This window comes from Brachyhypopomus gauderio, chromosome 4 (genome assembly GCF_052324685.1).
Source record: "Brachyhypopomus gauderio isolate BG-103 chromosome 4, BGAUD_0.2, whole genome shotgun sequence".
NCBI lineage: Eukaryota > Metazoa > Chordata > Actinopteri > Gymnotiformes > Hypopomidae > Brachyhypopomus > Brachyhypopomus gauderio.
In genome coordinates, this window is record NC_135214.1 from 33,018,892 (window position 1) to 33,046,341 (window position 27,450).

The following is a 27,450-nucleotide window of genomic DNA, read 5'->3' on the forward strand; positions in this document are numbered from 1 at the left end:
CTTTTATTGGGTAAAATAAAAATATTCAAAGAACAGTTACACAGTCCAGGGTTAAAGAACAGGAACAGGTACACAGTCCAGCATTAAAAAATCAGGTACACAGTTCAGAATAAAATAACAGCTACACAGTCCAGCAATGAAGCAATGTGACTATTTTCCAAACCTCCTGAGCCTTACAGAACCACCATGGCAGGTGCATCCTGTCCAACGTTCCAGTGAGGGCTGGTCTTGTAAAATCCACTGAAGTGGTATAAGGCTGGTGGAAGAGTGGTGAGGAGAGTGGTGAGCATGCTCAGACCATTTCAAAAACCTGGCTAGTTATTTGTGACAAAAGCTTTGAAGATATCTAATAAGGTCTCGGTCCGTTTGTTTGAACTGGCTGTTGGCCTGAGGGTGGTATCCAGAAACGAGGTTCACAATAAGGCCCGGCAAGCTCATGAGCGGATTACACCTGCAGATTACACCTGTCTGAAATTGTGGCCTCAGGTATGCCGTGATGCCAGAATCAGGGCCGGAATGAGCCCCTTTTTCAGCCCGGGAGTTTCATGCCTAAATCCGGCCCAAAATTATTTTTCCCTCCCAATCGGCCCAAACTAGAGATTGACATGATCCGGCCCATCGGGAATCCTCCCGAATCTCCCGATTAGCCACTCCGGCTCTGGCCAGAATACTTTTGAATAACACGTCGACTATATAAAATGGCAGACCAAGGTTCAGAAAGAGATGGCAAGCTTCAGAGAAGCTGCGTACTACTGAAGATGTCAAGATATCTCATGGGCACCCTGGTGACGTGGGTTCTGGGGTTAGCACCTGTCTGATGTAGGGCTGTCGCGGTGAAAGAATTTCCCCTGCGGTTATTTATGGTGGCTCAACACCGCGATATGCGGTATGACGCGATATGCGTCATTTGTCGTCTAAAATCTTAATTTTAGAGCTATATAATTGTTTTATTGTTTTTATTGTAAAGGGGTTCTTATTGTTTTTAAATGGCAAAGAAGACACAGTTTTAAGAGCAGTTAAATATGTGTTTATTGTCAAATAGAGAACACAGAAGTCAAATGAGATGCAGTAAGAACCCATGCCCTTTCGCTTTCTTAAAAGTGTAGGGTAAATATTTTAAACGAGATTTTAAACACAAAAAGATAATTTAATAAATAGATCAATAAAACGAAATCTTTCCTTAACCAGAAGAATAACGTCTCAGCTTAAACCGGAGTTGTCACGTCCCTGCTGCGCGCTAAGAAAACCAACATATTCACCTTATGTGGTTTCAGTGAGGAGCGGAAAGGGCTAACAATATTCCCGGCAGTACTAAAAACTCGCTCTGATGGTGTGCTTGTTGCACAAATGCACAGGTACTTGCGGGCAAGTTTGCAGAGCAGAGGAAATCTAGCCTCATTGACGCGCCACCAGGCGAGTGGATCTGCGTGGATTTGACTTGAACCCGAAATGCTCCCAAACCGGCGAAGTCGCGTTTTGTTTTTTGACCAGAGCATCTGCCGTAGTTTCCATCTTTGAAAAAAGGAGACGGATTGTTGATCAGCCGCACCGGATGATAACAGGGGGTTGATGGGAAAATGACTTTAACTCTTGCACAGGCACTTTCCCCTCGCATGGGAAAAAACACAAATATTGCGGTTGTTGCGGTTAATTCCCGTACGTTGCGATTTTCTCGTCAATAGCGCGGTATTGCTATACTGCAGTTATCGCGACAGCCCTAGTCTGATGGCTTGATGGCACTTGCATATAATGGGAGCTACAAGCAAGATGTTTTCATCTAGTCTCCAGTCCTCTTCTCTTTCATGTAGCTGAGAGTGTATCAGCATTTGGTATTTCTGGAGCAATACGAGATGGTGAAGTAAACATGGTTAAAAAACACAAAGCTCATGGAGCCTGTCTGGCATCGAGTCTCTTAGCGATTTGACATATTAGACATTTTTATGGACCATGAGCACAGTAGCACCCTCTAGTCATCATCTCCACTCCAGTGGTGTGACGTTGGGTAGGAGGTGGCGGGACGCAAGTGCGAGACTTTGAGGTATTTATTGACAGGACAAACAAACACTAAAAACACATGAACATCAAACACATACAAAATAAACAATATGGCAACAAAGACCATCTAACAGAAAATCATGATACATATTCAAACAAAACATAGAATCAACCCATGACACACGAACAACCCAGAGCAACACAGAGAAGATGAAACACAGGGTTTAAATACAGGACTAACAAAGGAACTAAACTAGAAACAGGTGACGATTATAAGGGGCGTGGCTACAAATGACAGAGGCGTGGCAGGAGAACACATGGAGCACCAAACCAAAGCAGTGACAGGGAGACAGAGGAGGGGCTAGACAGAACACACAACAAGATTGACAGGTGGGGCGGAGCTGAATACGACAAATGCAGTCCACATTTTACAATGTCATCATTTTATTCTGGGCCCATGTGTTTTTAGGAAGAAGTGCACTGGGAACATACAGACCTACCCAGACCTACCCCTGCCTCTGATGCAGCTACTTTAATGATGGACATACAGACCTACCCCTGCCTCTGATGCAGCTACTTTAATGATGGACATACAGACCTACCCCTGCCTCTGATGCAGCTACTTTAATGATGGACATACAGACCTACCCCTACCTCTGATGCAGCTACTTTAATAATGGACATCCAGACCTACCCCTGCCTCTGATGCAGCTACATTAATGATGGACATACAGACCTACCCCTGCCTCTGATGCAGCTACTTTAATAATGGACATACAGACCTACCCCTGCCTCTGATGCAGCTACTTTAATGATGAACATACAGACCTACCCCTGCCTCTGATGCAGCTACTTTAATAATGGACATCCAGACCTACCCCTGCCTCTGATGCAGCTACTTTAATAATGGACATCCAGACCTACCCCTGCCTCTGATGCAGCTACATTAATGATGGACATACAGACCTACCCCTGCCTCTGATGCAGCTACTTTAATGATGGACATACAGACCTACCCCTGCCTCTGATGCAGCTACTTTAATGATGAACAGCAGTAGCGAACCGTGACCATTAAACTTGGGCCCGCTACCCCCCCCGAAACATTTTTTATTAACACTCCTAATAAACTGGAGATATAAAATAAAGAAAAAAACGAGACGACAGTATAGCTTTAGAAACGCATTAAACAACAACATTTGTACTAGATAACTTTTTAAGCAAAATAAGTTTCCAAACAAAATAAGGTTTCACAGCTCCGTGGTTCGCGGAAGCGGAATATGTAAATGAGAACGTCAAAGGACTGAATCGAAACCATACGGTCTCTGATCGAAACTAGCTAGCGGCGGTAGGCTAACGACAGCTAGCGTCGCCACAGCGGGCGGAAATCATCATACAGTTAAGCCCGCCCACTAAGAGGGAAGATATGATTGGTCAATTTTACTGTCATTTGAAACTGGTATTGCATTGAATTATAACTGCCAGGCCCTCTGTAAACGAACAGCGGGCATCACAGTCCTGATAGGGGGAGACACAGACTCACAGGCTTCCCCTTAACCCCTCACCTTCCAACACAGATTGAATAGACATGGGTGAATAATTTATTTGCTTATATTTTTGTAATTGTTTAGATGTCGATTGTAAAACTGTAAGTAGATAAAATAAAATCGGATAATTATATATATATATATATATATATATATATATATATATATATATATATATATATATATATATAAAGTTTTAAGAATATTTTAGGCCCTCTGAGAGGGCGTAGAGGGCCCTGACGGTTCCCCACTGATGAACAGTATACTAGGATCCTGATACTTGAGCAGGGGAGACCAGGGGAGAGGTGGTAAATTGATCTTTCAGGATGGAAAAAGTGTTATCTGCATTTTGATTCCAGTCCAGGCTTCTTGGTTTGCCCCAAAGTATGTTGGTAAGTGGAAACACTACTGAAGTTCTAATAAAACTGTGGTTGAAATTGGTGAAGCCAATTTGACGTTTCCTAACAGAGCAGGATTGGAGCCTTTGCTTGGCCCTTTTGTTTATCATGTTTATTCATGCAGCACTAATTACGTAGCCTGAAGGAAATCTTGGTTTGGTGGGGAAATAATTTCTCAGACTTGATATGAAATGATTCTTTAATAAATGCACCGTTCTTGTCAGGGGAAGAAATCAAGATATCATTTATGTACAATATATTCTAACAAAGCAATCAGTCATGGCTCAACACTTGAAGAACCGTAACACGGAAGGTGAAATCAAAAACTGATCTGGATCAAATTCTAGGAGAATCAGAGGTTCAGTTTGGTAAACACAATAACACCCAGATGTTCCAATGCTGAAGGAAGTGGTAGGGACACAGAACTAAGAGTTTCTTCAAATTAACTTTTTAAAGGAACGTTAGAGGAAGCTGGAGATGTGAAAGGATGAATAAACCCTGTTTTAACATGTCACACACATAAGCCTCCATGGCTTGGGTTTCTGGAGCTGACAGGGCATTCCTGGGCTTCACAGGCAATGGTTCTAGTTCAGGAGGTATAAAACTGTCACATGGACAGTGCAGCCCTTTGTTTTTACTGAATACTTATTGCTCTAATAATGATAAACAGAGAACTACAGAAATATCAGGAGTTAGAGAAGGCAGAGGTACAGCCCTAGTGTTTCCTTATGCAGCTCTGGAGACATTCGGAGAACCAGGAATCTGGACCAGCAGATGTAGGGGTTATGATTTTGTAAGCAAGGTAAACCTAATATAATTTGAAGGGGTTGGGCTTTGGGTTAGGTAAAGAGAGATCTGCTCATGCTGAGTGGCACCAACAATGAGTTGCAGTGACTCAGAGTGAACTCTCCACATGGACCATGTGGGATGAGCTTAAGGAGATGCCAGGAATATGTAATGTGTGGATGAGTTCTGTGTCGATGAACTTTCCTGACACGGTTGGTCTTGTAGGGCAGTGATCTACAGTGATGGTCCCACATAAGCCTCATCTATGCGTCTACTTCTTCTAGGCCATGAGATGGTTGGCGTCCGTGGAGCTTGTTCAGAATGGGACACGACCGTGGCGGTTTCCTCCCCCAGAGGAGGATTGTTGAGGCGAATCACCATATTAACGATCCTCCACCCACTAGATCCTGGGTGTGTGGCTTGTTTTAATAATTGTCTCTCACTTCCCTCTTTTCCATCTGTGGGATGGTTACACGTGTCTTTAAATGAGTCGATCACTGGTTTGCGTCTCCTCTCCTCCTCCTCTCTCCCACAATGCATCTTGCCCATTCTGGTGCATGCCTGGTATTGCAGGGAGATGACTGGCAGTCATTTCCCTGCCATTGGCTGGAACTGAAAAGAGATGGCAAGAGAGAACATTGAAGGAGAAAGCCCCGGCATTTAGAGTGTGTGCCGTCATACTTCTCTGGAAAAGCAAGCGTTCTGGAGGGTGGAGGAGGAGGGAGATGTTGTGTGCCACTTCACTAGAGCAGAATTGCTGGATGGAAGTGGTTGGGCTGCCTAAATGGAAGTGGTATATTGGTGCAGAACTCGGTGGATGTCGCTGATGGATTTTCCCACTCTTTCAGGTTTCTGGTGGTGATCTTTGTGAAGTTTGCTCTGTTCAGAAATGGCACTCACAATCTCTCTGGGTATGCGAGGGTCTTGGTTACCTCCTGATGTGTTCATGTAGTAAGCCCACTGAAGTGGTCACGACTGAAGCAGGCTGTGGATGCAGAAAGGTGTTATTGTACTTATCGAAGTCAAACAGTCCAAGGTAAACACACACACATAAAGAGCAGAGCACCAGAGGTGATCAAAAAATGAGAAACAGTTCACAGAGGAAAAGGTCAAAAACATGAGGAAAGCAAGCAATGTAGGTAAAAGCAGAAAACGTGTAAAAGTCCAAAACACAAAAGGATGAAGAAGTGAAAGCACAAGAACTAGGAGAATACCACAGTGGTGTGAATGAGTCCTTGTAAATGTGCAGTTGCTGTAGGCAGGAAATAGTTCCTCCATCACTAAAGAGCAGTTGTAAAGTCTTTTCTAAAACTAGTAATTACATACCACTTTCATTGGGAGAATCATTGAGAAAATAGACTTTACTGGCTTTATATCAGTAAGTCTAATTTCAGTTAGGATTTTGGCCTGCTCAAGGTACTGAGCCTGCTCTGATGAATGTAGTTAGTGACATTCCTTTAAATACTTGTAAGGTACCATTTCAAATATTGCTTCAGTGCTACCTTTGATACCAGTGACCATCACATTCTTACAGATAGATTTGAGAAGTAAGTTGGACTCTCATGAACAGTCCTAAGCAATCTACTTTATCAAACTAGTTCCTAAAAGAAAGCTGGTGGCCTGCGGTGACCCCCCCCCCCCCCCCAGGGTTTGTTCCATGGCCATTCTTACTTCCTTTGTATTTGCGTCCTTTTTTTCAAAATCTTAGAGTCCAACACTAAAGGCTATTAAAAAAGCACTAGAGGCTTTTAATTATCCTAAAAACTTTTTGGGCCAGGCTTTAATCTAACATTGATATTGTTCTCTTAGCTGTTGTATCACTGGCATCTTTAACTTTTTAATTTTCGGCACTATAAAGCACTTTTCCTTCTTACTTTGTCTTTTCAGCTTTTGGCACTTTGGCAGCATCGTGGCACTACATTTTTAATTCGATTCGTTTAGCACTTACATTTTAACATTAAGTTAAAATGTACATTTAGCACTTACTAGTAACATAGTTACTAGTTTATTTAGATATCTATTTGAAAAACATTGTTTTCCATTATTTTTCATTTAAATATTTTATGTGAAGCATTTTGAAACGCCAGTGTATATGAGGAGTGCTCTATAAATCAACTTGCCTTGCATTAATGCCTTTTACTTCCGGCGTGTCTTTGAAGTCGTTCATTATATACAGCTCATGACACTGTTGAGGATAATTTAGCAGATTTTTTCCTCTTCAAATAAGAAGGGAAAGAAGACATTGACACAGTTTTCAGCAAAACAACATTTTGGAAGCAAAATATATTTAATATAATGTGATGAGGAATGTGAAAAACCCAGTAAGCCAAATAATGGAAGTGGATCTCGTCTTTGTCGAGTGCTGACATACGTGCACAATCTCCTCGAGCAAACTGCTCTATTTGCTGTTTTGAAAAGACACTGTAGCGTTTCTCTAGTCTCTAGTGTGGATGCCACAAACACCCCTTGTAACAACACACCCTGTCAGGGTAATTAGTGGTCTTCCTTAAATAGGAGTCTGTTAACAGCAGTGTCTACATTTGGTACTGTGAGCTTATTACCATGGGCCTAAAAGAGACAGTGAAGAGTACTGTAGGTGTTTGTTAAGTTACAGTCCATTGGATGTCATTGGCTTCAGATGTAAACTGGATACCAGAGACGATAAAACACTGGCTTTAAATATCTGATTCTGAGCCTTCGCACCATCATCAGAAACATAAAGGTTCCATTTTTAAACATTGCACTCATGACACGGTAACCAAGGAGCAAAAGTCTGTGCTTGGGAAATTACAGACATTTTCAGTGTAATTGTCCTTCCATTTCTTCGCCATGAAGCGATTTTGCCGCAGACTTGGACCATCGTTTATTTTATGGAGTGCATATGGCCTCCCCATATACCGCCGTTCCCCTATGTAGTCACGCTAACCGATGCGCTTCAGTAACTCCATCAGACTATGCGAGGGAACCACGTCAGAAATCTATTTTTCAGTCTCTGACCTTTCAATAAAGCTACACTCCCTCCCCTCATCATTCTCTATTATTTTCTCTTCTTCCTCCCTTTCTTGCCTCCCTCCCTTTCCTCACATCAGTCACTCTCCCTCACTCTGCGTTCACGTGCATTTTAAAGCTCAGAAACGTCTTCCTTCCTCTAATATTATAATGGATTCTATCGTAAAATGGTTTTTTAATGGTTCGGTTGGCTCGGGAAGTGGGCGTTCTCAAACGTGGCCTCCCTGAGCTGCCTGGAGAATGTGCTACTGCATTCTGAAATACAGTTAGGACAAATATCTCCTGGTTTTGCATCAGCGTTTTGTTTGTGTTAAGCTCCTGGCCTTTGACCTCCGATGTTCCCTTTTGTACCTCAAAGCCTATCTCCTCCTGGTTCAACTGTCACTGTTACAAATGGGCTCTGCGTTTCAACTGACCTTCCGTGTTTTATAGTAGAAATGGGTAGACCAAAAAAACAAAGCCCCAGAATTGGCCTGTACACCTCAGACATTTTGTCACTGTCCACTTGGAGGTACTTGCTGCACATCGAGAACACTGTATGTTTAAATAATGTGTGCGTCGCAAAACACGAGTGCGAAGTGTTAAAGATCCTTCGCGTTCAAAAGACAGCGAGCCAGAAAGACGGACAGGTAGAATGGCGGATCCGCTCTTCTCCTGGCGCCTGTCTCTCTGCGCTCGGTGTGATGGCCGTGAGCTGCTTCTTGCTCCACGCCTCCTTTTCTCTCTCTTCCTCATCTAACAGAACACTCGCGCAGGTGTCTGATATCTTCTAATCATCAGTCCATTTTTGCACTCTTCTCCTGTTTCCTCCTGACCTCTCTGTCCTTCCTCTCCTCCTTCTCTCTCCTTTCACGTTGTGTCCTGACCCCTGCCGGCCATCTCCAGCGTCTGCGGGTCGGTGCCGAACGTTAGGCTGGCCCTGCCCATGCCGGTTCCCTCACCCTGTCTCTTTAGAACATCTGTCTCTCTTCTTTTGGTTCTTTTCTGTTGATCTGTCTCTTCTTGGCCTTTTCACCCCCACCACTCTCCCCCTCCTGTCATCCTGTGTGATGGCTTCTTAGCTTGGATAATGATTTCTCTGCCCCCCCCCCCCCCCCCCCCCCCCCCCCCCCCACCCCTATTGCTGTTTAGCTGTGTTTTATCGACAGGCCCATGTCTTGAAGCAGTGGGGAGACAGGGAGACATATAGACAGACAGACAGATAGACAGAGACTGGAGGAGAGAATGCAAAGCAACACAGCGTCAGAGAACTCTTGCCTAAGAACTTTGCAGACGCAGAGAGGCAGAGAGAGAGAGAGGTTCTTTTTACTGCAGGAATGGATGGAGAGGACTCCTCGTACAGGATGACCCAGCTGTATTGTGTCGTAGTGTCCACCCCAGAGCAGTAATGCTCTCTGTGTGAGATTGACCCAGCTCCATGGCACATGGGCAATATCTACACCACACTGCTGGTGCTGTGGTGCCCTGTGTCTGTTTTAACAACAAAACGAATACGTCAGACAACACGAACAATGGAGTGTGCATGAATGGGACTACAGAAAGTACTGAGAAAGAAGGGGAGATGTAATAATGGATGTCACGCCCCACGAGAGCTAAATGAACCTCCAGCCACTTGGAAGAAAAGGTTCTGCCCATTCTGTGGTGGCGGACTGAATTCTTAGCGACTCCTAAAGTGCCCATAATAACTTCTTCTTTTTGAAGAGTGCTCTCAGGGGCGAGGGTTCATGGGTTGGGCCTGTTCGCCTGGTTGATACTTCTGCGGTGCTGAACATTACAGGCATGGCTGGATGCCCACGCCTGCTTGGCTTTCACTTGGTCATTACTGTTGTCTCCTTTGCCCTCTGCAACAAGAGTGCATCCTGGTCACCTTTTCTTCGTCTATCTACACCTAAATAACTGGGCCTGGCAAATGAGTTTACGTGGAGAGATGGCACCACTTTTGACCCCTCTAACATTTTCTCATGGCTTAACTGCTTTCTAGCTTGATGGCACAACTGAAACATTTAATTGGCTGTTAGCCTACTGTTGAAGCATTTAATTGGCTGTTAGCCTACTGTTGCTCCCACTGTGCCACTAAAATATGCAAATTGATCTTTTAAGCGTTTATTGGTTTGGCCTGATGGCGGTGTTCCCCCTTGTTCGGTGAAGGAGTCGTGATTGGATGATTTCTCTGATTGAGCAGGTAGAAAAGTCTAAAAGGTACTTTGGCATAAGGGATTGTTCAGGGTTACATCCTGCAGTTTTTATGGTTGGGTGTCTGTGAAGTCATTTGGCGTTTAACGAGTTGGACACGGTTGATCAGTCGCTGGGGTGAGGGGAGTGATTGCTAAGACCAGGAGCAGGAGATGCAGCGCTGGGCGCTTGCTGATAATACCGGCCACCTGGACTCCAGGTAGAAGATGTCTTCACATCGCCCGAGCCCTCATCTCAACTTCAAGGCTACTGGACATTGCTGGACTGAAACAATCTGTGATGTTAAATGAGACATGTCAGGGCAGAGAGGGAGAGTGCTGTGCTGGGCTCCTCTGTAATTAGAAGAACATCAGAAGTCTGGCGTGGGATGAACAGGGTGTGGAAGCAGTGGGCAACATTGAATGACATGTAAAAGTACCTGCAGGACCTAATGCTTTTTGCCTTTATTGGTCTTCAGAAAAATGCCTTTCAGAAGAAGTCAAATAAAGGCTGGTGGGAGAAGTGTAGAGGACCCTTCTGCCTGTAATGTGAGCTACTATGCGTTAAAGAAACAAAGCCAAACAGGTCAGAGGACGTCGGTGAGTCATAGCCTCAATTTGATCAAGCACTCGAGCTATGAATGAATTTAAGGACCATTCCCGATACTTATGACTTCCACACGGTTGAATCGTATGCAGTCAAACTTGCTGAAACATCTTAACAAAACCACTTCCTGGAGTCAGGGGCACGTCAACAGTGTTTGTGTGTGTTGGACGTCAAGATGGGGGCGATCGTGACTCAGAGCTCGGTTGTGGTCAGCCATGCTGCCTCGTGCCGTCTCTAGTGTGATTTTGCCATTCTCTCTGAACATTGCATACGTTTGTGAGGTTGGCATGAAGGCCTGTTGTGAGTGAGCTTTGCGTAAACTTTGATAGAGTTGTCGTCAGACTGATACCAGCCTAGTGCTGAAGTACATGTGAAATAACCATACCATGTAAATGGGGTCAACGAGCAGGAGGTTAACTCCTATATTATATTACTCTATTAATTGTACTATTTAATAGAGTGTATTTTGGAGACTTTATCTTTGCTACCACACACCAGTTTTAGGCTCTTTGCATCCTAAAGCAGAAACTCATTAATTTCCAAATAGTAATTGATTGTAGCTGTTGCAATCTATATGTAATGGATTGTCATAGATTGGTAGTGCCATCCTGTCCTTTTGGATGAGGGACCCAGGAGCTAAACCTTTCTGGTTAATTAGTCCAAGTTCGATACTGAAGGGCAGAAACCGATTCTTTGTGACTACTTGTTGGTTGTTTACCTTCCATTCTGTTTGTCATGGAGGGCTTCTTCTGAGGGTCTTCTTCCACTTTTGGACTTTTTTTGGACAGACACGTAGGGGTTCTGTGCACTCAGACACACGGTTCTGTTCTTGTCCTGTTCTTCAAACTTAATGTGTAACCCCTTCCGTCTCGGAATGAGTGTGTCTGTGTGTGCAGGTTTGTTTTGGTTTTTCTCTCCTGACTTGGCGGCTGTGGCCTCTTTTGCCTCTGAAGGGTAAATTGCTGGGTTCTCGGCACCAGCCACACGCCTCTTTTCCCAACAGTTCCTACCACTGTGTCCCCAGAGCCTCGGCTGGCAATCACTTCCAGCATGTTGATGGAAATGGGGCTGGAGATGTCAGACCATGTCCCGTGTTCATACCCCACACCGTCTCTGGTTTTATTGCACTGTTCAGAAGTGAGCGTTATTGAATTTTTAAACGACTTTTACACAAGCGAACAGTGACGCAGGTAAACGCTCATCTTTGTTCGCGGTTTAATGGTCTCCATTGCCCCACCGGGGGACAAACTCATAAATCAGTGGCATAATGCGAGTTGCGTGAATGTGATCACTGATTCCTCGGTTTTCCGCGGGTGAAGGTAAATCACGACGAGGGCTCAGCTGCGGTCCCGGCCCGGAAGCGTGGCGGGGAGACCATCAAGCTCCTGTCACGGTGCCACAATAAACCTGGATCAGCAGAGGCGGCCGGAGTAACGGAAGAGGCTTCGTCTCTGTGATTAGGATTCTGTGATTGACTCCCTTGCCTGTCCGTGCCAGCCAATGTGCCTCCATTACTCATGCCTAGAGCTCAGATGGAGGCGGTCTCCCAGAGATGCCTGTTTGTTTTGGGCCCTTTTCAAGCATTGATTTAAGCAGTTTCTGGAAGATGTCACAAATTGAAATACGGAGCTTTCACCTTGTCAGAATGTAATAGGTATGTATTAATTAATACTTTCATTTTCTGTGGTTCTTGTGACCAGTTGTTAGCGGTTTATTATTAGTATCCTATTCAGGTTCAGGCAGGAGACTTGTTGATGGTGTGTTGGTGGCAGAGGTATGATGAGATGTGTTTTCAAAGTCACGTCTACAAGAATCTGCTGCCGATATGGGTGCAGACAGAGCTTCTTTGGCTCACGACAAGTGTCAGCGCAGTGGTGTGTCACTGCAGAGACGTACGATCGTGCTCAGTCCAAAAATAATGAAGGCCTCTCAAGATGACCGCACAGTTCTCTGTGGCTCAAGGATGAACTGACATACAAGCAGACATGTAAGACCAGAATAACCCCAAACCCGTGCTCATTGGTTGAGAAAATAAGAAGGTCTTAGAGGATGACATAAAGGACGGCTGAAAGCTGAGATAGCCTAGACTGCTACTCATGTGAAGCGACTGCCTTTGTCCTCTTCACAATCTCCAACCTGTAATAAATAGTGGGGTTGTTTTTCAGGAGGTGATTGGGTTTGGGAGATTTCTGCAACTGAAATGTTTTTTCATTCCATTCACAGGCCACACACTCTCCAGAGTTCGTTCCAATAAATTGTGCTCTAAATACCTTCGATACCTTAAGTATCTTCTATACCTTCGAGAACATTTGAATCATGCTTTCAGTTTTATCAATGGTGTTACATTCCATCTCACAGTATAGTGGACATAAGGACTTAGACTCGTTAGTCAGCCAACTATCAGAGATTCCAGAACTGAGATGATGAATCTCACATCTCTATTCATTTGAGACCCAAATCTCTAATCCAAGATCCAAATCCAAAATCCTAAACCAGGAGTTTAGGCTAGATCAAATTCTGGAAAGGTCTCCTTTTTTCATGATACTGTGATACACCCACACCACAGTTTCGTGTAGCCCTCTTTCCACTCAGAGACAGGACATTAACCCTTGGAGCTCTGGTTTAGACTTATTTGGGAACATTTGGGTTTCTTGTGTGTTCCTGTTGCAGTGCCCCTGTTGCCATTGTCATCCCTTAAACCATAAACACGAGATGTGACAGAAAGTTCCAGACACTATAGCAATAAAAGTGGAGATGGTTCAAGCTATTAATTTTTTTGTATTCCACTGAATTTTTTTGATTAAACCAAGCCCTGGGCTTAGGGATAGAACTCAGGGGCGTTCGAAGAATGGAATGTTCCTTCAGCTCCCTGAACCTGGCCGTAGCTCCCTGCACCTGGTCGTTGGTGGTTCCTTGTGGTCAGTGTTGGGTCGTGGCTCATCCTGGTGGCCATGGTTGCTCAAGACAGGCAGGACAACGCAGTGGTAATTAAATTAATTCAAAGATGATTCGAAAAGATCAGCTGTTGTGTGTGGGTGATGGTTTTCAGTTTGAGGAATGTCAAGTAGTTTAGTGCCAGCTTGTCACCCCGAAAAACCTTGTTACTGTTAATAAGCAGCCTCACACTCCATCGAGATCAAATAAGCGATTTTTGCTGTGTTCATTTTGTAGCTTTGTTTTGTTTCCAAATGGTAATATATCTGTCAGCTGTTTAGGCAATAGCAGTCAGTTATAGTTAATTTTCTCATGAATATTTAATAGTAATGAATTATAATGAATATATGTCAATGTGGCATGTGAATCGTCATTAAGCCTACACTGTGTACACTGGAACTGTTTCACGTTTATGTATCACATAATCACGACTGTAGCAGAATACCCCACAAATATGCGCATATGCATTATTTGGCACTTATTAGGTGCACTTGGACTTGAAAATGCATGTATGCTGTGCTCCTGATCCGGCAACAAATGGTAGTATTGGTCTCAGATAGTATTCAGTGGCTTTGGCAGCTAGCACTGGGTCTGCTTTAGGGGACACTTCCTCCAGTACTGCATGGTTTAAGGAAGTAAATATTATCATTTTATACTCCAGCCAACCTCTGCTGTATGCAACAGCATCCAGGATGCACTCTTGCTGCCAAGACATTGATTGCATCAATGGAAGCACAGGGAATTCAATCTGAGGTGTTTTTTTGGCAAGCAACCCCAGATGCACACACTCCCTCTCTCTCTCTCCATTCCTTTCTCCTCAAGCCCCGAAACACACACACACACACACACACACACACACACACACACACACACACACACACACACACACACCATGGCACGCACCTTTATATACACACGCTTCAGGGAGTGTCCGTGCGATACCGAGGGCTGGAAAGGGGGCTGTAAAGAAGTCAGAGGGAGAGAGAGAGAGAGCCAGAGATAGAGAGAGGGAGAGAGAGGGAGAGAGAGAGAAAGAGAGGGGGGAGAGACAGAGTCAGCACAAAGTCAAAGCTCTGCTTGTGAAGTGTGCCCCCCCCACCCTGCATCTTCTCATCTTACTCAGCCCACCCGAGAGCCTACCCCTCTGCCCCCAGCACCTACCCCAGCCCCTACCCCTCTGCTCCCAGCACCTACCCCAGCACCTACCCCTCTGCTCCCAGCACCTACCCCAGCACCTACCCCTCTGCTCCCAGCACCTACCCCTCTGCTCCCAGCATGCCCTCTGCCACCGGCCGCCCACTCATGTCATAAGATAAGATGAGTAGAGTCTGCATAGCTAATATGCAATGCTACTACTGTTGCTATAAATAAGTGAAAATGCTCTACAGGATGAACAATACAGACTCTGGATCCTGACCTGTTTAACAGGCCCAGAAGAACCTGTCTGAAGATCATTATTGCTTTGTGATCTTTCAAAGTTTTGCATTCTTACAGCTCAAAAATAAATCAGGGAGGGTTTTTTGAGCAGTTGCTGTCACATCATCAAAGAAAAGGGATAGTAAAGACATTAAGGACACACTGGGGCTGACGGTAGGACATTAAGACACTAGGACACACATTAAGGACACACTGGGGCTGACGTTAGAATGTTAAGACACTAGGACACATTAAGGACACACTAGGGATGACGTTAGGGCGTTAAGACACTAGGACACATTAAGGACATACTGGGGCTGACATTAGGACATTAAGACACTAGGACACACATTAAGGACACACTGGGGCTGACGTTAGGACATTAAGACACTAGGACACATTTAGGACACACATTAGGGCTTTAAGAGCTGATTCCATGCCAACACTGCAACTTAGACTTAGACTTAGCTCTAATCATTATCTAGAGTCTGTTCAAGAGAGATAATATAATAACTAAGCACCCACTGTCATGACATTCACATCATATGTATAAAGTTCCATGGCCTTCTTAGCAGTGGTTAGTCCAACCAAAACAAAGCGCTTTTGAGCTAGCGTGAAGATGGAGATGGTATTACCACTTCATATAAATGAACAAGGATTCTCCTCAATTTTGAGTATGTTACACAGTAAAGATAGTGTAGAGCTAGTATAAAGCTAGAGTAAAGATGTAAATATATTTATATATATATAAAGTGTAAATATATTTATATATTATATATACACTGCTCAAAAAAATAAAGGGAACACTTAAACAACACAATATAACTCCAAGTCAACCACACTTCTGTGAAACCAACCTGTTCAGTTAGGAACACGGATTGTCAATCAATTTCACCTGCTGTTGTGCAAATGGAATAGACAACAGGTAGATGAGAGGCAATTAGCAAGACCCCCCTATAAAGGAGTGGTTCTGCAGGTGGGGACCACAGACCACTTCTCAGTACCTATGCTTTCTGGCTGATGTTTTGGTCACTTTTGAATGTTGGTGGTCCTTTCACACTCGTGGTAGCATGAGACGGACTCTACAACCCACACAAGTGGCTCAGGTAGTGCAGCTCATCCAGGATGGCACATCAATGCGAGCTGTGGCAAGAAGGTTTGCTGTGTCTGTCAGCGTAGTGTCCAGAGGCTGGAGGCGCTACCAGGAGACAGGCCAGTACACCAGGAGACGTGGAGGAGGCCGTAGGAGGGCAACAACCCAGCAGCAGGACCGCTACCTCCACCTTTGTGCAAGAAGGAACAGGAGGAGCACTGCCAGAGCCCTGCAAAATGACCTCCAGCAGGCCACAAATGTGCATGTGTCTGCACAAACGGTTAGAAACCGACTCCATGAGGATGGTATGAGGGCCCGACGTCCACAGATGGGGGTTGTGCTCACAGCCCAACACCGTGCAGGACGCTTGGCATTTGCCAGAGAACACCAGGATTGGCAAATTCGCCACTGGCGCCTTGTGCTCTTCACAGATGAAAGCAGGTTCACACTGAGCACATGTAACAGACGTGACAGAGTCTGGAGACGCCGTGGAGAGCGATCTGCTGCCTGCAACCAGGCCCGTTGACAGTCTTGCTGGGGCCCGGGACAAGAAAGTTTCATGTGCCCCCAACCCATTTCCAGTGAAATGAACCAATCAGACGAGGCACCAAGCGGGCCCGGGCACGGATAGCGCTCACACTAGAAGCGAACCGTGCCCGAGTCCACATGAATCGTGCCCTGGCCCACCTCTTCAAGCGGGCCCGAGCACGGTTAACTGATCCGGGCCCGGGCCCGGTTGGAGCGCTCACACTAGCCAAACGAACCGTGCTTCGGCAGGCAACCGTGCCCGGGCCCGGATCACAGAGCCTAGTGTGAGTACGCCCTAACTTCTTCACGTTCTCTCATGTTTCGTCCTGCAATTACAAGAGTCTCGTATTTGTTAACGTAATACAAGATACAAATACAATACAAATACTGTTCAGTCAGACAGATATTGTTGTGAAACGAAGTAGTTACAATTTCAAGCATTTTCAAGTACTTTAGCCTAAATTCCAGTACTTTTCAAACCTGGAACACAATGCAACTTTAAAATTCGTCAGGTAAATGTTTTTCCTTTCTTTTCTGCGCTCCAGATTTCTGTAGGCTATTTACTTTAACTATCCACCACTGTATTTCCCGCTGTTGGGCGGGTACCAGCCGGCTACGGTCGGTGCTGGATCAAACCATTTTTCAGTGGGAGGCGGGGATGTATGCACTTAATGGAAAATATGCAGATAGGTAAAAAACATATATATTTTAGCCATTGAGCTTATTTTGACTACAGAATTTTATATTAATGAAAGATTTCAAGATTATTTAAAAATTATAGACTTTAAATAAAAAATAAATAGCTGGGCTCTTTGATGGGCCCCCCTGGCCCTGGGGCCCGGGACAAAAGACCCGGTTGTCCCCCCCTGTCGACGGGGCTGCCTGCAACATCCTTCAGCATGACCGGTTTGGCAGTGGGTCAGTAATGGTGTGGGGTGGCATTTCTTTGGAGGGCCGCACAGCCCTCCATGTGCTCACCAGAGGTAGCCTGACTGCCATTAGGTACCGAGATGAGATCCTCAGACCCCTTGTGAGACCATATGCTGGTGCGGTTGGCCCTGGGTTCCTCCTAATGCAGGACAATGCTAGACCTCATGTGGCTGGAGTGTGTCAGCAGTTCCTGCAAGATTGAAGCTATGGACTGGCCCGCCCGTTCCCCAGACCTGAATCCGATTGAGCACATCTGGGACATCATGTCTCGCTCCATCCACCAACGTCACGTTGCACCACAGACTCTCCAGGAGTTGGCGGATGCTTTAGTCCAGGTCTGGGAGGAGATCCCTCAGGAGACCATCCGCCACCTCATCAGGAGCATGCCCAGGCGTTGTAGGGAGGTCATACAGGCACGTGGAGGCCACACACAATACTGAGCCTCATTTTGACTTGTTTTAAGGACATTACATCAAAGTTGGATCAGCCTGTAGTGTGTTTTTCCACTTTAATTTTGTGTGTGGCTCCAAATCCAGGCCTCCATTGGTTAATAAATTTGATTTCCATTGATGATTTTTGTGTGATTTTGTTGTCAGCACATTCAACTTTGTACAGAACAAAGTATTCAATGAGAATATTTCATTCATTCAGATCTAGGATGTGTTATTTGAGTGTTCCCTTTATTTTTTTGAGCAGTGATATATACATATAGATGTTGAGATTGTGAACATTAATTTTAATTAAGTGCCATTTCACAAGTTTGACCTGGACTGCTCCAGACACCTCTGTGCACTACACAACACAGCCATGATTCTCCTCTAACACTCCTGCTTGAACTCGGCAGATAATTACTAAGACTTTGAGGAATTTAGTCAGATGTCCTGCCACAGGGAACACAGTTGACTGTCCAGAACCAGCACTGGATCAGTACGTTCAGAACCTGCACTGGATCAGTACGTTCAGCACCAGCACTGGATCAGTACGTTCAGCACCTGCACTGGATCAGTACGTTCAGAACCAGCACTGGATCAGTACGTCCAGCACCAGCACTGGATCAGTACGTCCAGCACCAGCACTGGATCAGTACGTTCAGAACCTGCACTGAATCAGTACGTTCAGTACCAGCACTGGATCAGTACGTTCAGCACCTGCACTGAATCAGTACGTTCAGAACCTGCACTGAATCAGTACATTCGGCACCAGCACTGGATCAGTACAACATGGCACTGCAAACAGGAGCTGATACCCACCATCACGGTCTCAACATAGCGTGAAGCATCAATGCACTTGTTTGTTTCACCCTCTCTCTCTCTCTCTCTCTTTCATCTTTTCATGTAAACGTGTGCATGTATTCGTGTGCACGTGTGTGAGTTATGAGGATCAGGAGACCACGGTGAGCTTCATGAGAGGGTCAGGCGTTTCTGCCTGCTCTCTGGGCGTTGTCAGGAGGACCGAACGAGCAGAACTGAGCTGCATTTCCGTCTTTTTACTGGCCAAACGAGGACAATGGAAGACACGGGATCTCCACCGCATCGCTTTAAGTGCAGGATGACTGCACAAAAACGTCAAAGCTGCACTTAACGTCAGACATCGATTGAAGGCAGAAGTGTCCGTAATAACGTTAACAGTGGTGACAGCGCCATGATTGTTTTTATTTTTGTTTTTTACCGGGCAGTTATAATAACAACGAAGCAGTGCTTTCTGCCTGTTCTTTCGCTCTACAGAGGCACCGTCTCCTTTCTGGCAGAACAAGGGGGCTGAGGGCCTCACCGTTTCCTCCCTCCCTCGTTCCCTTCCTTGCTCGCTCCCTCCGTCACTCCCTCCCTCGCTCTCGAACTCGTGGTCTCCGGATTGTGCTTGGCCATGTTCCCCCTGGTCCTGGGCAGCATCACACGCTGCACAGTTTGGTCCTCCCTCTGTCCTGGCTGACTCAGTTCAGCTGAGGTAATTCGACTTGAACGAGGTGTATTGTGGGTGGGGTGGGTCAGGGGGGCGGTGCAAGGGGGCGGTACAGGACCGGGCCTTACTTTATAATGAGACACAGCACTGGGCTTTGATTGGATTTTCTTGTCGCAGTCGTGGGAGTGGCCACGGTAATTGAGCGACTATGGCCGACACTTCTGCCTGACGGCCCTCACGCCGCAGACGCCATGGTGATGAAGACAAACGGCCCCTTCTCAAGCCATCTGTAGAATCCGTCTGACCGACTGCAGCCTGTGGCAGGAATGTGGAAGTGTAGTCAGATAGGGCTCTGTTCTTCTCTCTCATTCCTCTCTCTCCTCTTTCTCTCTCTCTTTCTATGCTCACACACAACGCTCTTTAATGGCTGCTCAGCACACCGGGCCTTGTTTGTCTATGGCTGGTGTAAGGTGCTGAGTGAGCTTCAGTTACCCGAGCAACGTGTTGAACAACAGGAGCTTCTTGCCAACGTTACATAAGCGCCATAAACACTGTGGCCTTCAACACAGATTCAAGAGACTCTGTGACACAACCATCTGTTTTTAAACTCTCCAACCAGCATTAACGTTTTGACCATGATGGCTGTCCCGCCAGTTAGGTGACCAATTCTCAACGATTCTCTAAGAACTTGTCAGTCTTCATATAAGCATTATGACAGCCAGCACTAGGACAGGAATGAAAGATTTAGATTTTGTATACTGCCTGGGTCTCTGCTCTCAAAGAGTAAATTAAAACACCTCTATCTGCTCTGTACACTCTGGGCAATATGTGCAGATATTAGCCTGAAGTTTGCTACATTGAAAATTTCTTTGGTGGTACCGTCAGATCCCTTAGGCCATCGTGAAAGCTCGTTGTGACTTAACATGTTACCAGGAGAACTGGAGCTCGGATGCTCATGTCTGATTTAATCTCTCCTGCCTTTCTTGTGGTGTGTCATCTCTTGGCCTGATTTATGGGTCAGAGTGAAAGCACCAGTAACCCTGTGAGAACTTTAATGAGCCACCAGCATAGGGGAGGACAAGGCTCATTATAGCAGAAACACAGTTGTAGTGTGTGTGTGTGTGTGTGTGTGTGTGTGTGTGTGTGTGTGTGTGTGTGTGTGTGTGTGTGTGTGTGTGTGTGTGTGTGTGTGTGTGTGTGTGCACATGTGTTTTAGAGAGAGAGAAAGACGAGAATGTGCAGATACCTGCATATGTGCATGACTGCACAAATGTGCACCTGTGTACACCACATATGTGTGTGAATGTCTCTAAGAGTGTGTATGTGTTTGAGTGTGTGCACGTGCGTGTGTCTGAGTGTGAGTAAAATAAATTGCAGTATGATTTTATTGCCTGTCCATGACTATAAACTATATCATTAAAAAGGATTCTTTCTGGTAAATGAGTTGTGCTAAATGAGGGTGCTATGGGTTCCAGAGATGAGCTTTGGAGGCCTGTGGACCGAAACACCAATAGACACTTTCCCAAACCAGTTTATGCAATTAGCTGAAACCCTCTAGTGAAGTGAACTTTTTTTGCCACTCAGTCAGATATGAAAATGCTTGGAGTAACTCTCCAGGAATCATGTGCACTTGCAGTCATATATCCACACACACACTCATTCACATATATACAGTCATGCTCACTCGTAAATTCTGTTTATGAACTATTTCACATAATGAGTTTTCTAAGATATTAATTGAAACACATTTTATGTTACCTGACATGATTCTTTATTACCGCGTGTGTGTGTGTGTGTGTGTGTGTGTGTGTGTGTGTGTGTGTGTGTGTGTGTGTGTGTGTGTGTCTGTGTTTTCTTGCTTGCAGGTACGGGGACATGGTGCCTAACACTATCGCCGGCAAGATCTTCGGCTCCATCTGCTCTCTGAGCGGTGTGCTGGTGATAGCACTTCCCGTTCCTGTCATAGTGTCTAACTTCAGCCGCATTTACCACCAGAATCAGAGAGCTGACAAAATGCGTGCCCAGCAGGTACAGAACACGAGAGACAGGCTGAGAGATTACAGCAGTGTCTGATGTGTTTATTTACTCTAGGGTCACACAACCCTTAGTCCATTTGATGTATTTTATCCACAGTGACTTTGTTTTGCCTGCTAAGGTCTTCTCTGACTGTTCCGCAGGTTTTATATAGCTGGTAGCAGCAAATCAGCTTGTTATGTGGTGATCCTCCTCTTTGGAATATATGGTGGCCTTTCACTCAGCATATATTTTAGTCACCTACACAAAAATATGTTATTGTGCCTGCTGTAAACCAAGTCTTATGTTTCTCAAGTGATTACATTTGATAACATGGGTCCTAACATATAGGTCATGCTCATTCATTATCAGTGAAAATGCCATTCCCACTATTCTGTTCATTAAAATGAACTGTACAAACTGAAATTTGTTCACAGGACAAACTAACTGTCGTGTGATTTAACAGTGATTTAAACGAATAACATTGTGGGCAGTGTTACCCAATGGTGAACAACATACCATAAGGTAATCTGATGAAGTCCAGGTTGTGTTAGTTTTCAGATGTTCACACCAGCAGCCTCAAACAGCTCCAACAGCACGTAGCCATCATGACTTCCTCAAGCAGGCTGTTTCTACTGCATTTTTTGCAGAAAGTGCGTCTTGCCCGGATCCGCTTGGCTAAGAAAGGGACCACCAATGCGTTTCTCCAGTACAAAGAAGAAGGAGGACTGCAGGTGAGTGAGCGCTTGATGGAACCTGAGATGTGGGGCGTTTGTGGAAAGCCAAAGGGGCCAAAACAGCCACCTGATGGAGGAAAGGGGTGAAGATTCATGGGCCGTTTCAATTCATTGCTCTAGATGCATGAAGTTTCAAAGTCATAAAAATGTATTTATTTATAAATTTGTTTCTTAACACTGAAGTCCTACTGTATTATCTTTTGGTCTCTAAATGGATTTGCATTAGACAAAAAAGGCTAGTACAGCATAAATGTAAATGTAAAGTAATTAAAAAAAACTGGGAAGGGAAGGTATGGATATGCATTTGTAGTTCTGCATTCTCGTTGTGTGAGATGATGATTCTCGGCAGTGTTGTTTCTGATGGAAATCAGGCAGTTTGATGCCTTCTCTCATTTCAGGCGGCTAATGAGTCTAAATGTGTTGCCTCCTTAAACATTATCAAGAAGCCCCAGGAGGTCCGAAAATACCATTTTCGAGTCGGCATCACTTTGTGTCATGGAGCCGAAGCCCGTGGTGCATTATCATTTGTGAGGATTCTGGGATGCGGCTTTGATGAGACACCGTCATTATGTACGCCTGCAAATGCAGCTTCCACATGTGCTCTAATGGTTATATCTGTGATACCTCTCAAACGAATGGATGGGCCAACGCTGCAATGCACCCCCGAAGGAAGCGCATTTAGCGCCCATTTCAACATGTGCTCACCGTTTTTGTCTACCTAAATGCCGACACAGCCTCTCTTTGGACTCTCTGGCCTGATCAACAGCTTTGAGAATCTATTTATTTATTTAAGGACGTAAAGAGCCCCTTAATGGTCCACCAGGATGTGCTAAGTCTGCTTGGTTTAGAGCTGCGAAAACACTTTGCACTGGTGCTGCTTAAAAATTAATCATAAGAGGCTACAGGGAGGTGGTGCCCTTCCTGCTCAAACGATATTAGCCAATCATTGTGCAGGACCGTGAGCTCCAACAAATCAGTTTTCACTTCCTAACTCAATGATCGCTGTGAGCTACACATGAACCGGTGTCTGCCGAACACATGCTCCGTCTGGATCAACAAGAAAAACTTTTAAAAACTTGGGAGCTACTTCATAGTGGAAAATGTGTACAGCTAATGAGATTTTCCACTGATGCAGTTTCAAATAATGTTTTTTTTTTTTTAGCTTATCAACCAAATCTGTAGATGGCAAAGAGCAGTGGACATAGTTTGGCATGGTTCTGTGTCGTATTTGGGATGAGAATTGCAAACCCGAGGCTGACCCTGGACGGAGGCAGAGAGCAGGCCCATGGAGACAGAAAGCAGGTCCACGGAGACAGCTCCACTAGTAATTACACACTTGGGGAGGTGATGGTGTCAGCTACAGCAGGCCGGACCTGACAAGGGCAGAACAAGGGATCTACCAGGTGTTCGGTCAGGTGAGCTACCAGGTGTTCGGTCAGGTGAGCTACCAAGTGTTCGGTCAGGTGAGCTACCAAGTGTTCTATCGGGTGTTATGTCAGATCAGCTACCAGGTGTTTCTTCCAGGTGTTCTACCAGGTGTTCTACAGGAGCACGGCAGGAGCAGCAGGTTACAGGGCTGTGAGCTCCACTCTGCTGCTGCCCAGTTACAGTGCACTGGTACCTGGCATAAACCATGCACTGTATTAATGTAACTTTACACCCTCTGTAATGTATATGACCAATTGACCTGGTATAAGAAATCTTGGAATAAGTTACAGATGTGGTCTGACTCAGTTTACACACAGCAATAATGCAAAAAATCTATGTAATGGAAAAAATATGCATGGATTTCATTGGACACAACTAAAAAACATTACTACCACCATGTACCCAAGGGACACACACACACACACACACACACACACACACACACACACACACATACACACTGCACCTGTTCTTTGCTGCTCTGTGTACAGGACACCCGAGTGTTAACGCTGTTAACCTCAACATCAAATGTTGAGGTTTGTAAAAATGTTTTGTAATAAAACACCAAAGTATTTAACACTTCTAACATTTGAGTTTTAAGACACATTTATCAAATTTGACATTTAATTGTGTGCTTCCTCAAATGCTTCCATGCTTGAGAACAATCGAGAAAGCTCCTTTACCATAGGACATGATGGAATATTTGCTGGCATGGCGATTTGCATGATATTAAAATACCCTGGGGTTGTTTTTACCAGTTGTTTTATAGCAGAGAAAATGCATGTGCAGACCATAATAATGACTGACATGTTGGATCCTAATGGTGGGTAATAATCACATTGCCCAATCTCCCTGTGTAAAACTAATCCCGTCCAAATATGGCTTAATGCTAACAAGCCCATGGCTTGGGGGAGTAGTTGAAAAACTCTGAAATGACTGTGGAATGTGGTAATAGCAGCACCCACATTACCTTCCCCGAGAGACGTAGCTCCCACTAAACAATATCCTTCTATTTTCTCCCAGAGCACTTCTACATTAACATTATTTTACCTTAATTGGCATTAAAGAAAAAGACCCAAATCTTTTAGCATCATTGTTTCTCCCAGTGGGTTTTTTTTTCCTTGTAATTATTGTCGTAGTGTTGAATTTCCTTGTGCTCTGGGATATGTTCAGTTGTTTAGTCGTATTGCTATTGGTGACACGTCAGCCCCATGGGTAAGAGCTGAAAATGAAGACATGTTGGCAGAATTAGACTGGCTTAATGGAAAATTCAAGACTGTTAAAAAGCTGTTTAAACCTGCAAATAGTAGAACAACATAAGAAAATGTTCTAGGAAGTATAGCACTAATCTGCACATCAATGGAACACTTTTACACTGAGTTGCCTGTTTATTAGGTACACCTGTCACCTAGCACGTGTTTGGTAGGTACACTTGTCACCTAGCACGTGTTTGGTAGGTACACCTGTCACCTAGCACGTGTTTGGTAGGTACACCTGTCACCTAGCACGTGTTTGGTAGGTACACCTGTCACCTATCACGCATTTTGTAGCTATACCTGTTTCTTAGCACGTTGTATTTGTTGAGTACACCTGTATCCTAGCACAATGTGTTTGGTAGCAATACCTGTCTCTCAGAACATTGTGGCTTGGTGAACTTCAGAAGAGCTGGAATTCACCTGGGCGTAGGGTTGTACCAGACACTGGATACATTGTGCAGTGCAGTTTTGTTGCATAATGAAGATCCTGGTGTGAACTTCCCAATCCACTTTAGACCAGACTAGACCAGACCAGACCAGACCACCCCAGACCAGACCAGACAACACCAGACCACCCCAGACCAGACCAGACCAGACAACACCAGACCACCCCAGACCAGACCAGACAACACTAGACCACTCCAGATCACACCATACCAGACCAGACATCACCAGACCACCCTAGAACAGACAACACCAGACCATCCCACACCAGACAACACCAGACCATACTAGACAACACTAGACCACTCCAGACAATACCAGACCACACCAGACAACACCAGACCAGACCAGACCAGAACAGACAACAACAGACCAGACCAGACAACACCAGACAACACCAGACCAAACCGCCCAGACAACACCAGACCACTCCAGACCAGACCAGACCACTCCAGACCACACCAGAGGTACACGACAGGGTTCAGATTTGAGTGGTGTGCAGAGCGCTGAAGCGATTATAGTTTCTGGCACTACAGTTGCCATGTTCCTGGAACTATTCAGGGACGTGTCCTTTGCGACTTATGATTCTATTCAGAGTTGCCAACTTAAGTCATCCAGTTCAGAAGATCGATACATTTGCAGTGAAAGTTATCTGCATCGAGGCTTATGCTAAGATGTGGGCTCAACTCGATCTTCAGGGTCATGAAATATAACTGTTCAAACAAATAGCCAGAAAATCACTCCTTTTCCCCCATTCAGAATCGCACTTGAAAACACAGTAACACTAGAAGCTCGTAGTCTGTCTGATTTATACCACACACAGTAGTAATGTGATGCAAGATAGATAAAAGAGAAATTAGAGCATTTGTGTGGTGGTCTGCAAGTCACATGGTCTACAGAATTGGAATGTGGTCTGGAATCTTTCACGCATCAGTGGTAACTGGCTCTTCCCTGGGTTGGTTAACTTATATAACTCTCCCTGCAGCCCGCGACCGCCTTGACAAAGGCGAAGCTTCTCTTTAACCCAGACGTGTCGGTAGAGGCAGAAGACCATGGAAACAAAGTACAAAAGCAGTGATAAAGAACTACAGTAGGAGACAAAAGAAATGAATTATAGGCTGTGTAAAAAAAAAGAGAAGATTAACAGAGGGAGGAATATATTTTGAGAGCCTTTCCTTATTGCAAACAACACAGTTCCCTGGAACCTTTGTTCAGTCTCTTGTTAGCATGTGAAAGTCTCAATAATCCAATATTTACAATCCCAGAGGACGAGTCTGTGTGTGTGTGTTCTCACATTTGTGTGTATTTCCATCTTGGATCTATAAACCCATTATAAGCTGGCTATTTATAAATCTGGGAGAGGATTTTTCTCTCTTTTCTGGTCAGTCACTCTGCCATCCTTCATGTGCACATTTTTCTGGGGTTCACACAGAAACCTTGACCTGTGCTGTATAATCCTCAGCACCTCTGCAGGCTTCTGTCTGACGGCACACACACAAGGCAGCTTTTGTTACGAGGATTTATCACTAGACGTTGTGGTCTGCGTTCGAAGCTTTCAAGTGATATAGGCTTCATAAAGACACGGTCTGTGAACAAAAAACCTGGTTCTGAGTCCATTAGATCTTTTCAAATCTCAGCCTGACTCTTACCCACTCCAGAAAAGGTCATCTCCATTAGACGTCTAGTCCATACACAGCAGATCCCCTGAGCAGATGCTGTAACAACCATGCATGAAATAAAAATTTTGAAATGGTTTAGATTTGGTTCTTATTCTGTAAGGCCTTCTTCAGTCAGGTTTGAGACATGATTTTGACTCCGGATGTTGTCCACACAGCAGAGTTCAGGAGTTCCTAACGTCAGCCCAACTTAAGTAGATGGTGATCACTGCTAGCTCTGTATTCAAGGACCTCAGTCTCTTGTCTCTACAGTGGTCATAGTGTTGTTAATGTTACAGCTCCATCAGCATCTCATAACTATGAATCTGCCACTGACTGATGAGTTGATGCTGACCGAGGACTCTGTGCGAAGCAGCTGATGATTTTCCTCTCAGCTTCTTTCAGCGCACTCCATCAAACGAGACTTATTACCAGTTCAATTATCGCTATGGAGCAGTACAGTCCACTACAGATCTCTACAGATTAGCAGGGAAAAGAACGATGATGAGTAGAGATAATCTTCCTTATTCTGCTTTGTTCTGTGTTTGTCCGCAGCAGTTTGTTACCATAACGATTGTAATGAGATAGCAGAAGTCAAGTCCAAGCC

General features: G+C 44.9%; 1 protein-coding gene across 2 annotated transcripts in view; it reads left to right on the plus strand.

Moving 5' to 3' along the window:
* The window catches only part of kcnd1 (potassium voltage-gated channel, Shal-related subfamily, member 1), a 58,672-nt gene that overhangs the window by 23,969 nt on the left and 7,253 nt on the right, over positions 1 to 27,450 (plus strand). For both annotated transcript variants that reach the window (XM_077004081.1, XM_077004083.1), the window contains exons 3-4: positions 21,176 to 21,338; positions 21,974 to 22,057. In XM_077004081.1, the coding sequence (XP_076860196.1) occupies positions 21,176 to 21,338; positions 21,974 to 22,057 (247 nt within the window). The remainder of the gene's footprint in view (positions 1 to 21,175; positions 21,339 to 21,973; positions 22,058 to 27,450) is intronic.